This window comes from Aethalodelphis obliquidens, unplaced genomic scaffold (genome assembly GCF_003676395.1).
Source record: "Aethalodelphis obliquidens isolate GAN/ISIS:26980383/991018 unplaced genomic scaffold, ASM367639v1 scaffold30, whole genome shotgun sequence".
Lineage (NCBI taxonomy): Eukaryota > Metazoa > Chordata > Mammalia > Artiodactyla > Delphinidae > Aethalodelphis > Aethalodelphis obliquidens.
Genome location: NW_020837974.1, coordinates 4713397 through 4727653, shown reverse-complemented (window position 1 = coordinate 4727653; position 14257 = coordinate 4713397). Strand labels below are relative to the sequence as shown.

Below are 14257 nucleotides of genomic sequence, written 5' to 3'. Positions count from 1 at the left end.
CACATGAAAATCGTGTGAAATTGAGGTGTCAGTAGAGCCGCAAGGAGCCCAGCCCAGCCCGCCTGTCCGCCCGTCCATGGGGACAGGTTTGCTGGCCTCGCCCTGGAGCCCTGAGGCGCACCCTCACGACCCTGCCCGCTGTCCTAGATGTCCAGGGGTCAGGGGGTTCTCGACTGCGTCCTGGACCCGGGTGAGGTATCGTTTGTTCGGGGGCAGCCCTGTCCCTTCCAGTGGCCCAGTCCCATGATGGTTGGTGGAGGAGGGACAGATGGCTGCACAGTGCACTGGCGTTTGGAGGAGCCGAGGGCGGGGGGGGGGGGGGGGGGTGTTCCTGAGGGGTGGGGGGAGTGCTGGGGCGCGTGGAGTGGGTGAGGAGTCGTAGGGACGGCAGGAAAGGGAAGCTACCGGCGGGTTTGCTCTGTGTGTTTGTTAAGAGGGGAATCACTTGCATTTCCGCATTGGTTTCCCATGAACAGTTCAGCGATTCGGGGAAGGCGCTTGCTGGGGATGAGTCCCTTCTGATGTCTGCTTGGTGCTTGGGGCGAAGTGGAGACGGGCTGTTCGTGTGCATTCTGCGCAGATCCGCAGGGATTCTACATTTTTGCCAGAATCCCCTTCCGGCTGCAGGTCTCTGGTGAGGACCACAGCTGGAGGCCACCAGTGCACCCGCAGAGCTGGCTCGGGGGACAGTAGGTGGCGTGCAAAGCCCAGTAGTGGGCATGTGGTGGCCCAGACCGCCTCTCCAGAGGCTGCAGAAGATGGGGTGGCCCCTTTCCTGTCCTCGATCTGATGGCTTGGGCGCCCGTCCCATCCTGACCTCCCGGGAAGGGCCACCTGCTCGGGCCCAGGCCAAGCATCGCTGTTGGCTGGTGGAGGCCGGACGTCTTGGCCTGTGTGTGTCTGTCCTGGTGCCTTGACCACTGACCTGTCTTCCAGACTCCTGTTCTCTGGCGCCATCAAGCTCTCGATTTCTTTGGCCTGAGATCTGTTCTCACCTAATGCTGAAAGGCTGATGAGTTTACTGGGGCCAGAGTGGACTATTGCTGAGGGGACGTGGTCCTCAGTTATCACCTCAACTCTTGTTTTCAGTGAAACACTTGGAGACACAGCTTGTGTAGGACTGATTTCAGGCAACAGACATTAAGCTACTGAGGACTGCTTCTGAGTGTAATCACGTAACGCACACAGAGCATAGGCACTAAAATTTTTGCAAAACCATCATTAAAATGTTTCCTAACCTTTGCTTTCTAGGTGATTGAAAACGTGGCTTCAAGACAAAAAATTCACTGGTTACGGTAAGCTCTTTTCGTCTATGTTCTTCCTGTTTGTTTGTAGAGCCGCTGAGGGGCCCTGAGGAGGGAGCTTTGGGACTCAGCTTCGGGGGTAGCAGGTGGGGAGTCAGTCCTTGTGTGGTGGGGGTGGATTTGGGCCCCTTAAGTCAGAGAGTCGCTCTGCTCCCTCCCTCCCTCCCTCGTTGTGAGAAAGTGAGGCCAGGTCAGAAGCTTCAGAATCAAGTCATTTGATAAACATTTGAAAGATGGAGAAGCCATGTCCTCTCGCAGCCCCACCTGAGGGGCCGAGAGAGGGGAGCCCTTCCCGTGCCCGCCGCCCGCCCCGCGCACCGAAAGGGCTCAGGCTTGGTTTGATCGGAATGGGTTTTGGGTGCTTTTTTACAGCAAATCAAAACCTGGAGTGTCGTTTCCTCCTGGCCTCGTACTCAGTGGCCCCGGGAGGTGGGGTTGGTGTCCTGGGCGCGCTGCAGCTGCAGGGTTGCTCTCCGGAGGGAATTTTGTCCAAACGTGTAACTTCTGGTAGTCGGCAAGGGGGGTTTAAGTGAACTGTCTGCAGGAGATTAACTTGCAGTTGATTAACACGCTTTACAGCGTGTCATCAATGGGAAGACCGGAGCTGCATTAAGGAATTAGCCTCTTCCTACCTAGAGCAAGGGAATCGCCGGGTTGCGGCGGCTCCGCGGCGGCCGGGCTGGCGGGACCGCGCCCAGCAGAGGGCGCCCTCCGCGCAGGCCTCCGCGCCACCGCCGGCTCCTTCACCGCCCGCGGGGAGGCAGGTGGGCTCCCCCCAGAGACCTGGGGGCGCCTGCTAAGGCGAGGGCGTGAATGAAGAAGAGAAGTCCCGCCCGGGGCTCACGGGGCGCTGGGCTCCCACTTCCTGCCTCTGGACCAACTAACGCCCGCTGCCTCTTGTCTTTCAGATTCAACGTGTTCAACAGAAGCCATCCCCAACCCACATTAAATTACAAATAGAGAAAATAACTTGAAATCTGCGTGGTGCTTCTTTAGTGTAAATAGTGTATAGATTTTACCATGGAGGACTTTTTTTTTTAGTTTTTACCTTTTCTTAATTACCCTTATTCCAAATGGGTGAACACTTTCTACAACTGCTGACCATTGTAAAATACTGTGTATATAAACCACATTGAAAATAACGCCCTGGACTAGAACATCTCAAATGCTGCTTAATCACAGACTCAGGTTGATCACTCGTATTCCATGTAATGCTCCTCCAAGTTAGACATCCGGTGCAAGACCAACCGGGAAACCATGGAATTATTAAAAGTACAAACTGACAGTGTGTATATTTAATTTAAAAACTTATTTAAAGATTCACAAGCTCTCAACTAGACTTTTGAGAGCAGTCTGTTTTCTGTAATGTCTGATACTAGAAACTAATTTGCTTCATATTTTAGTTGTATTCAAGATTTGAAGATTTTATAGACAAGTTCTGTTTTTGAACTTTGTGGAACTATTCCAATCAATTTACCAGTTATGATGAGTATTTACATTATGAATGTATAATCGGAACATTATTTGTAAGGCCTACAGTATGTTTTTATTACATAACACTTTTTTATACAGTGTCTCTTGTCTTGACTATGATATTGGAGTCTGAGTTGTCAGCTTGGTCCCTTAAAGTTTCTAGTTACAGACAAAAATCATACTGTGATTTTATTTTTAATATGGATATGCTATCAAACTGTGATACACTTATAATTCACTGGTCCTGCATCAGGAGTTGGAGTGGGGAAAACTGTATTTAATACAGTTTGTATCTGAATAATCTGTATGGTTTATACAGTTTGTGTTGTTCAGAGACGTCTAAAGTTTGATCTTTGTTTTTTTAAAGATTAAAAAAGCACTTGCCCCACTGTAAATATACAGCATGTAAAATTTATATAGTATATAAATGGCAGCAAATTAAACCTTTCGTGTCATTTTTTACTGCTGTTTTCCCCATTTGCTTACAGACACTTCTCTTGGACTTCTTTCTCTTTGCCTTCACTTTCCTAAAACCTCGAAAGCTCAAGCCACGGGCTGTCAGTCCCAGACTGGGAGGTGCAGACCCCAAATGGGTGAGGGAGAGTCAGGTGTGGGCTGCTGGACCCGACAGCCTCCCTACTTTAAAGAACCCAGTCACAGGCAATCTTGTTTTAACAGTGCGTCTTTATTTAACCAACACAGTATTTGCAATTTGACAGCCATTCACTCTCCAACTTCACCATCCACTTTACAACAAAATATCAGTAATAGATATAGAGTATTTCTTCATGCAAGTTGGAGTATATACACTGAATAACACTCCAGAAGTCATATTATATATGTACATTATTTACATATTAACTCTATTTACTGTAAATAGAAATGTTTTCTAAGAAAAAAATAAAACAAGAAATCACAATGTGTGGTTTCTGGTCTACAACAGACCTAACTTCTCAGCAAAGCACATCTATGTAGATATATGCATTTTAACTTGAAAAATATGCATTGCTTTATATGCAGCATTAAATGCTGCTTCATCTATAAACAGCTCCTATTTGGACTCAACCTGGTACCACATTAAACTGCTCAACACTGTTCCGTGATCCTGAAGACACTTGCTTGTCTGGGTCCAGGGTGGGCCAATTAAACCCCACATGTTAGTGGGGGCTGGTGGGGCCATGTAAGCCGCCGTCTCCCGCCCAGCGACCCCCTTCCCTGCCTCCTGCCCTCCGTCTCTGGAGGAGAGCTCTTTGGCCAGAGTTGGGACTGACAATTCAAGCACTGAGCGCAGACAGGGGGGTGGGGAGGGGGATGAACGGGGGACCACGCTGAGGTCCAGGCAGCCGGGCCCCACCCCACAGCCCCGTCAGGTTAACACTGTCACACAAAACCTGGAGTTACACGATTTCACGTAATACTCCCGAGGGCAAGTGACACAGATTCTGAGCACCATGGCCTTCTGCATCGTTCTGGGCAAACAGGCCTCAGGCAAGGCTCCTTCACAGGTGGCCAGAGGAACAGATTTCTTCCAGGTGTTTCCTTATGCTCACTTCTCCCAGCCCCACCCTGAGGCACACCCGAAAGACAGAAAGCCCTGTGTCCCCAGGGTCCTACCTGGGTCAGACAAAGGAGAGACAGGTTATTCCACACAAAATCCTGATGGAGCCCGCGCCCCAAGCAGCCCGGGCACAGGGCCAGCCCGAGGGGAGGGCGCTGCCAGGTCGTCGTCAGCAGTGTTTGGTCTGGTGGTCTGGGCAGCGTCCCTTTTCACGGAAGACTGGGGCCAGAGTTGCATATACGCCAGTCACGCGCTTCAGGAATGCTGACTTGCCTTTCTCAAAACTACAGGGTCCAATCTGAGGTATCAGTACAGTAGCAAAGCCTAAAAGCTTGGGAATGAACCAAAAAAATCAGTTTGATGCATGTTGGAGAGTCCTGGGTGCAGACCCTTTCGCAGTCTGGTGTGACTTAGCGCTACAAGGTCAGCTGCACCGAGGCCAAAGGCCCATAGCCGTTCAGTCTCAGCATCAAGGCAGCTCCCAGGAACGGTTCCTTCTGCTCTTTACATCTCCACGTAAGTGCGTACAGCCTGCGGTTGCCACTCTCGGACTCTGCTTTTGCACAGGAGAGGTGATGACCTCTCAAGTGTGCAAGCGGAGGGAGTGCTTTCGCGGCTGGCGCAGGGAAAGGAGGTCCTGCAGGGGAGGGACCCTCCACTGGAACGGCCCCTGTGGGCAAGGGGGTCCTATGTAGTACATGCAGGGGTCCTGGCGGCGGAAATAAAGCTCCCAATAAAAAGGCATCTGTCACCAGCCCCAAATGTCCCAGCACCCAGCGCCTCTCGGCCGGCCCACCTGTGCACCCTTGGGCCAGTTCTGCGACGTGCTGGGGCCCAGCTCCAGCCTGCCCTCAGCACACGACTGAGCACCTCTCTCTCATTCAGCCACCAGCAACCTGACAACCTCCTGGTCGGCGATCTTCAGCAGTCCCGTCACCAGTGCACGTTTGGGGTTTTAAACTATTTACAGAAAAGCCTAAGCGCTCCACTTCTTCATCCCCACCCCGCCGCCTGCTCTTTTCCCTCCCCATAACGAAAGATCAAATCTCTGAAAACATGGAATAAGGTTATCCCTATCTCCTTATAGGTCTACTCATTACGTTAAGAAATGTGGTCAAATTATTCTAAGCATTCGTTTTGCCAACAAGTAGTGAAGACAGTGGTCACAGCTGGTCTGAACCACGTATTCAGCTGGACCACAGGACACTGCTGTTTGTGGGCGTCAGAAACGGTCAAACATGAGAAGTTTCATGTGGTCCAACATATACGCTGTCTATCCTGGGATTCAGAAGTTACAGGACAAATGCCCCAAACCGAAATTTATATTTTAACAATTTGCCTCTTTAGAAAGTATCTGTGGGACCACAAAGTCTGAGCTGAACGGTCCCAGAGGACTGGACTCCGCCCCGCCCCGCCCAGTGCTGGCTGTCAAGGACACGTGCGCCTCCCTCCACCAGGAGCTCCCCTGGGCGCCCCCCATGGGCGGGGCGCCCCCCCAGCCCCCCGGGGACTGCATACGTGTACACATGTAATTGTTCTCAGTGCACAGTATATTCTTGTGTCCAGAAGTTAAATTTATAGCTGCCATTCTAAAAATACTACTGTTAGAAAGTATCTTTCATTATAATTTGAGAATATAAAAAGGCATATAAAAGCTATAATCCTATATATCTGAGGAAAAAAACAATAAAAAACTGGTAGCTTTTCCTTTCCTGTTATGATACAAAACAGCAGCTTCCAGAATGGCGAACACCGCCACAAAGGAACACGTGTGACCCCGCGTCTGCCACGCGGATTTTCACGTATGAACCACCAGGCGCAGCTGCTGGACGAGACTTCGAGAAGGATGCGCTCGGCGCCGGGAGGGCAGCGGGAAGGGACGACGTGAGGCCCCTCGAGACCAGCGGGGGCCGCCGTCCCTGAGGAGCCAGGCCGTGGGTCCAGGGTGTTGCGGGGAGGCCCCCAGGCACTCTTTGCTGCGGGGTTTGAGTTCACTTTTACCTGCTGCTCAGGCCAGGAAAGCTCTATTTCTTATTGGCAATCCTCCTTTTCCTCGTGGCCAACATGTCATAGAAAGGATCCCTGCTGATACTCGCTCTGGGGGAAAAATGAGAAAGAAACTCGGTTAGGCGAGGAGGGCCGGTCCTCCCCCGCGCGGCCCCGCCCCCTCTGCCCCCACCCCCATGTGACCCACCCACAGCCCCGGGCCCCGCCCTCCGGCCCCGCCCCCGCTGGCCCGGGGGCGCACCGGATGGACTTCATCCACTCCTCCTTCTCCTCGGGGCTGGGCGCCGAGATGCGGTACACCACGTGGTTGCCCTCCACCACCCGGCCGTCCGCCTCCGTCTTACAGGCTTTGATGACCTGCCCTTTGTGGCTCGGGTTATAAAGCTCGAAACAGTTCTGGTGGAGACAGACACGACAGTCACCCGGCGCCGGGGGGGAGGGGAGGGGAGGGGAGGGGAGGGAGGGCGGGGGGCAGGGAAGCCAGCTTACGGGTTTCCGCGGGTCTTCCACCTCCCGGATGCTCAGGTTCTCCAGCGGGATGATTCCCCGGGGCTCCTTATCCTGCGGGAGGAGAGCGCTCAGCCAGCCTCCCCCGGCACCCGCGGAGGGTCCCGCGACGGGACGCGGAGGACCGGCAGCCCCACACTTGCCCTGCACTTACCGTCGTGTATTCAAAGTAATAAAGGCAGTTGTCGGTGAGGATGAACCAGCGCCGCTTCCAGGTTTTCACGCGCCCCCCTAAGAGCAGAGGGACCCCGTGAGTCAGGGCGGCGCGGGCCCTACACAAGTTAGTGCGCTTTTCATAAATGCCACAGGGGCCGAGCTGGGTTTTAAGTTTCCTTCCTCGAGGAAAATGTTTCACATTCTGCCCCCCATTCCGCCCGCCACTCAGCCAAATGCTGGCCGTGCTGTGCTGCCTGGCCCGCCCCGCATGCACCCCGCCTGCCTGCGCGGCACCCAGATGAGCGCTTCCCAAATCTGCTTCCTGCAAGAGTTAGTCATGATGAATGGTCTTAATTTCCCCACATGGAAATGACAACAGGATGCAGGTCTGTCCAGGACTTAATCCCGTTACGTCAGGGCCATCATCACATTACTGAGGACTTCAGGCGGCCCTGGGATCCATCAAAATCGATTACGCCTTGGCCCAGGGAATTATTAGATTGAATTAATCTCTGAAGATCTGGGACACACACGTGTACGTACACACACACACACACAGCACACACAGAGCTCATCTGCACCTACTCTCTTTACACTATGGAAAAGAAAATCTCTTTTACCCTCAAATATACAGCAGAAACAAACTGGTTTCCATTTCTAGTTTTTGCTCCTGATACAAAGTTTAAAAACAAAAACTGAAAGAGAAAACATGAGCCTGGTGACAGATGCCCACGATCTACGGGCACAAGGTAAGCAGCGGCTCCCCTGACCCACTGCTCCCCTGGGGACGTGCAGGCAGGCAAGACCCTCATGGCCAAGGGTCATAAACCCGGTCCCTGCTGTGAGGAGCTTGGGGAGCCCAGACAGGGACACAGGGGGACATGAAGGGACATGAAGGTCACCCTGAGGGCCGAGGCACGAGGGCCTGACGTTTGTGGAGATCTGGGGCGGGGGGGGGAGAGACACGCATGAGGACACCCAGCTGCAGGGAAGGAGCCCTGCCTTCAGATTCAGTGCCACTGAGGGGTCCTCAGGGACTGAGACCCTCACCCCTGCGTCACTGATGATACGTCTGTCCTCGTGACGGCCGCAGGCAGGCTGGGTATACGGGGCGGCCATGCGGGGAGGCAGCCTCAGCCATGCCCTGAAGGAAAGTCCCCAGATTCCCCATCTCCCCCCATCTCGCTTCCCATCCCCATCAGAAGCCTTCATCCCCCCAAGGCCTCCATCCCCTTGAGGTACCACCCAACCCGTGTCTCTCAGAGCCATGGGCTGGGTTCTCACTCCCCGAACCCTGCGTGCAGGCCCATCAGGGCTCTCTGTTCCCTGGAAGGCCTCTCGGCTCTTCGTACCTGGGTTCCCACCCACCCTGCACCCAAGTTCAGTGGCAAGTCTGGAGGAGCCCTCCCTGGTCCAGCTCTTGAGACCAGGGGAGCCTCTCGGGCTGGGGGCTGTGGGCATCAAGATGGAGGTGTGTGGTCTGCGTTGACCCCTGAGCCCAGCCCAGCCCCAAGCCCCTTTTCAGGGTGGCTGGTGGTGATACTCTTGGTCTCCGAGCCCCAGCAGGTTTTGATGAGGGAGACCGAGCGGCTCCACTCATGCACGTGTTTGCGGCTGGACTTCAGGACGCGGGGACACACACACACCTATAGGAAGGAGCCTGGCAACACCTGACTAGTATAAGCACCCACTTTCTCTTTGTAAACACCCTGCTGCTGGCACGGCTGTTAGCAGACACGCGCTCTCGTGCACATCGCGCACGCCTCTTCTCCACGCCAGCCCCACTCTGACCGCACTCCTGTCTGCGTTGACACAACTGACTCATTCTCAAAACATAGTGCCTACATGGCATTTACTGTACCAGCGTGAAGCGACACCACCAAGCTCTGCTCTGGCAGGGCACCCGGGCCTCCTCAAGTGCAGTGTCCTCTAACTCACGATGAGAAACCACCGAGCAAGTCACACTGCGATCTCCGCTCCTATCCCAGCACGTGCGTGGCCACAATTCTGGCTTCTCTGCCCATGTGTCCAGGCCATGCAGGGGCCCAGGGCTGCGTGTCCTCACCGAGTATAGGCGCTGCACCCAGGCCCAACCCAACGCAGCCTCCGCATCTGCTTCCTGCAGACAGACCGCCTCCTCGGTCCCTCGGGGACTGACACCCAGTGACCCTTCCCAGCAGCTTGGCCAGCGTCAGAACTGTTGGCAGAAGTCTGGAGTGCAGATGGGCCACCAGTGTGCTGGGATCCCCCTGGGGACGCTAAGAGCCCTGAGAGCAGAGCTGCCTCGGGAGCCAAGGCTCCGGGCTCCAGGTGTGAGCTGCGCCACCACCAGCTCTGTAGCCTTAACGAGGACACGAGCGCGGGGCCTCGGGAGCAGGGAAGCAGCAGACGCTGGGTGCCAGCCAGCCCTGCGGCTCGTGACGGTGCTCTGTGCACTGGCGCTGTGGCCCGCTTATCTGCTCAATCAGGTCACAGGCCTGTTGTCACTCATTTTGTTCAGTCTCCAGAGCCAGCCACATCCCCGCTGGCCCTGGGGCACACTGGCTGCTGGGCCCGCTTGTGCTGTCACCATTCCGAGGGGGACACTTGCTGGCAACACAGCAACAGAAAGGGCCCAAGCGCTCTTCTGGGCACCTTCCTCTGCCCTCACCCCGGGACCACAGGCTGCCTGGGATCTCAAAATCTGGTGCCTCTGGAAGGTTACTCAGCCATTCAAGTCCAAGGCTACAGTTCTGGGTTTTTAGGCCAAGATCCAGAACTCTTCCAAACCCTGGCGTAGCCAGAGGAAGGTCAAAGCAAGACCCCAAATCAGAACAGCTGACTGGCGTTGCGCACCCCCACGCCCGCCACACTGTCACCAGGCCCATGCTTATCCCCTCTCAGTTAAAGGCACGAAGTCACCAGAACTCCGTAGGCCCCGGTGTTTGCACAATGCCTGGGTGATGTGTCAGATCTCTCAGGCTCCAATGTCACAGGAAGGTGGAAATCCCAACCCCGACCAGAGTAAAAAACCCCTACCAATTCCTAAAATTGCCCAGAAAATAAAAATGCTATCCTACTTGTTTGTCAGTGGTTATGAAGTCCTTAAAACGCTGCTGGACTCTACACAGGCGGTGCAGACATGCACCGCCCGGTGAGTGGGCGGCGGGTGATTTAGCCCTCCCGGCTCAGGCCCTGAGGACACGGAGGCGTGAGCTTGTCCCCCCTGGGCATCCCCACGCGCCTCCGGTCCCTCACTCCTCACCCAGCCCCGGTGGGCGTCATGGCCGCCGCACCCTGCAAGGAGGATGAGGTGACCCCAGCACGTCCGAAGCCATAAGGGCCAGATGGATGACAGCCAAGTCAGAGCTTCACACAAACCGACAGAGAGAAAGGAGAGGAAAAAGAAGCTGGGAAGGGGCAGGAAGCCACTGGGTACGTACCTCCTAACGCAGAACAAGCAGGGACAGCCCGTCACAGAACAGAAAGGTGGGAGCCACAAGCAGAAGGAAAACAACAAGAAGGCACATTTAAACCACTCATCAAAAATCAGCCACACCAAAAAAAAAAAAAAAAATCAGCCACACCAAACCAAGAGAGGCGGCAGGTTCCGGGGTGGCGGCGCCTGCCTCTGGTACAGAAACTGCCGTGGGCTTATCTGGACACTAGGGGGGGCAGTTTGCTGGGACGGGCACTGCGTGCGGCCCCGGCAGAATGGCCTCGCTCGGCAGGCAGGGCGCGTGGGATGCTCAGTGGAGCGTTCGTGCCTCCGGTCGGGGAGGCACCGCTGGGGCTGCTGCCGCGGGAGGAGGGGCCTCGGCTCGGTCCCGCCCCCAGCGCCGCTCACCCAGCTTCAGGAGCCAGCCCTCCCGGTCCGGGTTGAAGAACGTGTGCGTCAGGTCGTTGCCATCGTCCTCGGGAATCTTAAACGGCTCGTTCTTGATACTTTCGTACAGGTTCTGCGAGGCGGGAAGGCAGCGGGCGCGGGGACTCAGGCGAAGGAGGAACGGCCGCCCCCGCGTCACCCCCCCCAACACGGGGCCCAGGGACCCTGTTAAGACGCCGTGAAACAAACGACCTGGTGCCGCTGCCCTTGAGCTGAGCCTGACGCTCCTGAGCACAGAGATCGGGGACGGGGGACGCGGGGGCTCACCCGTAGCAGCTCCTCAGGGAGGTCCCCGCCCTCGTTGATGCCGCGGTTCATGGTGACAAAGCGCTCGGCTGTGGGCTTGTCGCGCACGTTGTGGTTGTGAAGGCTGGTGTTGAGCATGATGATGGCGAAGGACAGCACGTAGCACGTATCTGGGGGGAGTCAGGGCCGCGGGGCGTCAGCGCTGGCCCAGCGCGTGACGCCCCTGCGTGTGCCCCGCGCCCGCACCCCGCGCTCACCCGTGGACTGGAAGACGCCGGGGTTGCACAGGCAGTAGCGAGCCGCGAACGCTTCCATCATGCGGTCGATCTTCTGCGCCTCGCCCGGGAGTCTGAAGCTCCACAGGAACTGCCTGCAGGGGGACGAGAACCAGGGGGACATGCGCGTCTCCACGGTCTGGCTGGGCGGCGCCTCCGCGCCTAGAGGCCCCGGTCGGGGCTGCGGGCGGAGCGCGGGGACCCACGGGACACAGTGGCACAGCCGCTGTCTGTGCTCCGCCACCCACTTGCGGGAGCGAGTCGGGAGCCCCCGTGGCTCTGCGCCAGACACTGACCCAGAGGAACAGAATCCACGTGGACGCACCCCAGGCTCGCCAAGCCTGCACCTCCCCGTGACACCATTTTCAAACACTGAATCTAAAACTCCTGAACCACGGCTACAGGATTGGAACCCGCCAGTGTGTCCTTCAGCCGAGGCCAGGGGCTGAGCCCACAGACGCGAGTGTCAGACAGCAACACGGCTGCCACCTTGGTCCACAGGTGGGGGAACGGCCACAAGGAAACAGGCTCGAGCTGGGGCAGAGCACGGAGGAGAAAGGCCAGACCAGGACCAGCCAAGGCCGTCGGGCACGCTGGGGCCAGGGGTGGCCTCCGATGGCAGGAAACCCACACCCTCCCAGGCACATGCTGGGTGTCCACACGGTTGGTGTTCAAGGCCAAATGTGGCGTAAAGTGGGCCCGTGCCCAGGCGGCGCTGAGACCACGTGCAGAAGTGGGAAGGAGGCACGCCCACAACTGTCAAATATCACACAAAATGAAAAAGCAAAGCAACTATGAATGGAACGCAGGACCGGCGGCCACAAGGATTCAGGCGCGGCCCGACACCCCACCTCCCTCCCCTCCCCCCTCCCCTCCCCTCCCCTCCCCACCCTCCCCACCAGGCTGCAGGTCTGCAGAGGCCCTTAGCTTGCCAGTGGGTCACCCGGCACCGCTCGGCCACCCTCCCTCCCTCTGCACAAGAGCAGGTGATGAAACACTCACCTTAAGGCTTGTACAAGGTTGAGATCGGCAAACTCGTGGAGTTCCACAAAGGCTTGAAGAACCTTGATGTTAAATTCATCCCTGGGAGAGAAAACGTATTCTACAGCCTCACTGCATGTATTTCAATAATTTTAAACGACACCTCCTAGAGCAAGTTTTCACGGTTTTTATCGTCACATGACTAAAAGATCAGGTATTTTTCACTGTGCGTTTGTTTTCAGGCTGAAAACAAAGGAGAGACCCTGTAGGATATTAAGCGTTTACTTCACCATCAGTACGAGTTAGGGTAAGACCCCAAATACAAGCCTGATGGCCAACGTTCCGAGTTCCCTGCACTGAGCTGTAAGGCACCGACCCAGGTGCTTGGTACAGATCCTCAACCTCCAAAACCACCACGAGGCAGGTGCTAATCTCGTTCCCACCTCCCAGGTGGGATCTTGAAGCTCAGAGACAGGAAGCAGCTCCTCCAGGGTCATAAGGCAGAAAGCACAGTCCTGGACCCAGAAAGGATGGTTTGGAAGAGAAGTAACGCCTTACGTTAATAACTAGCTTTTAAAAACGAAACTTAGCATGAGAACACAGTAAAAAAGGTAAAGTTTTATGACAAAAAAACTGAAATGACATTAACAGCGACAGCTCGATACACTGGCATTTTGACTCCAAGCCGCTCCCACTGACCATGGGGACACCTGTAACTCGCCCTCCCGGGAGAGCAGGCCAGGCCTCACCTGAAGATGCTCACCTCCACAGGTACAGGCCCATGACCTGTCAACAGCAAGGAACGGCTGCAGCTCAGCACCCCTGAGACTGCGACGACACCACCCACCCGAGGGCTAAGGATGACACCCGAGGTGGGAAGAGGCCCCAGCACAAAGTATGTTTTGCAACTTCACCCCCTCCTTTTTCTTTGAGATGAGCTGGTGGCAGGTGTGAGGCTGCTGCCTGAGGGCCCTGGGGCTCCAAGCCCTGGGTGTGCAGAAAGGGGTGTGGATGGGACCCTCCCGGGAAGCAGTGAGCACTCAGCCCGCTGGAAAGACTGGCTCTCGGGCCCTGGTTTGTCCAACGCTGCACCCACCAGCTGGTGTCCTGCTGAAAGGCCGCTAGACTTCGTAAAGGGCACGCTCGGGGCGGGTGGGTGTGTGTACACGTGCGTGCGTGCTGAGCACCAGAGGAGTGGCAGGCAGGCTGGGGTACAGATTTGTGCAGCAGGGACAGGCCTGTGACCCAGCACAGCGGTCTGTTCTAAAGTCCGCGTTGAAGGCAAGACGGCACACAGCAGGGTCCCGGAGCTCAGGGAGCCCCGCCGTGAGGCCGCCACCTCCACCCGGAGAGGAGGAGCGGGGGCGGGGGGGGGTCCGGGCTCACAGGTGTTCAGTGCTCAGCTTGCAGCCAGTGTGAAGCCCCCCAAGGCAGGGGGGCTCCACCCATCCCTCGCTGGAGGGCGGTGTCGGGGGCCTCAGTCCTGCGAATTCAATTCTGCCTCCGCGCCAGCCCTCCAGGGACTGCCTGCAGGCCAGGCCACTCTCCAGAGCTCTCCACCCGACCGCCCACCAGGCCTCGCAAGCTCCTCGCCCCGATGCCCCACCTCCCAGGCGGCTCGGCCCACGGCCCGGAGCCTCTCACCGCCGCATCACCCCGGCCAGACCTTCCCCCCAGCTCTCCCTGGACCTCAGAGCCAGAGCCTGAGCGCCTCTCACCTCCGGAGCAGCCGCCAGCCTGGCCAGAGCCACCCTCCCCGCTCCCGCCTCCGCTCTGCCGCTCGCTCCGCACGGGGACCATCTGCTCCAGACGGAACAACATCCCTGCCCCTCCCCCGCCGGGAGCCTTCCACACCCCCACTTCCCATCACCCTGAGCACAGCCGC

At 56.6% G+C, this 14257-nt stretch overlaps 2 protein-coding genes across 4 annotated transcripts in view; one reads left to right on the top strand and one right to left on the bottom strand.

Annotated features, from left to right (window-relative positions):
* The window catches only part of USP42 (ubiquitin specific peptidase 42), a 36220-nt gene extending 32981 nt beyond the window's left edge, over nucleotides 1–3239 (top strand). For both annotated transcript variants that reach the window (XM_027125708.1, XM_027125709.1), the window contains exons 17-18: nucleotides 1252–1295; nucleotides 2213–3239. In XM_027125708.1, coding sequence (XP_026981509.1) covers nucleotides 1252–1259 — 8 coding nt within the window. In that variant the 3' untranslated portion in view covers nucleotides 1260–1295; nucleotides 2213–3239. The remainder of the gene's footprint in view (nucleotides 1–1251; nucleotides 1296–2212) is intronic.
* A 204-nt stretch (nucleotides 3240–3443) lies between these two features.
* Nucleotides 3444–14257, bottom strand: part of CYTH3 (cytohesin 3) — an 89624-nt gene continuing 78810 nt past the window's right edge. The window contains exons 6-14 of one of the 2 annotated variants that reach the window (XM_027125745.1): nucleotides 12394–12474; nucleotides 11374–11486; nucleotides 11138–11286; nucleotides 10832–10943; nucleotides 7004–7080; nucleotides 6832–6903; nucleotides 6584–6738; nucleotides 6337–6432; nucleotides 3444–4666 (exon numbers count right to left, since the gene is read on the bottom strand). In XM_027125745.1, coding sequence (XP_026981546.1) covers nucleotides 6360–6432; nucleotides 6584–6738; nucleotides 6832–6903; nucleotides 7004–7080; nucleotides 10832–10943; nucleotides 11138–11286; nucleotides 11374–11486; nucleotides 12394–12474 — 832 coding nt within the window. In that variant the 3' untranslated portion in view covers nucleotides 3444–4666; nucleotides 6337–6359. Of the gene's footprint in view, nucleotides 6433–6583; nucleotides 6739–6831; nucleotides 6904–7003; nucleotides 7081–10831; nucleotides 10944–11137; nucleotides 11287–11373; nucleotides 11487–12393; nucleotides 12475–14257 lie in introns of both variants that reach the window. The other variant, XM_027125744.1, reaches the window with a different exon arrangement.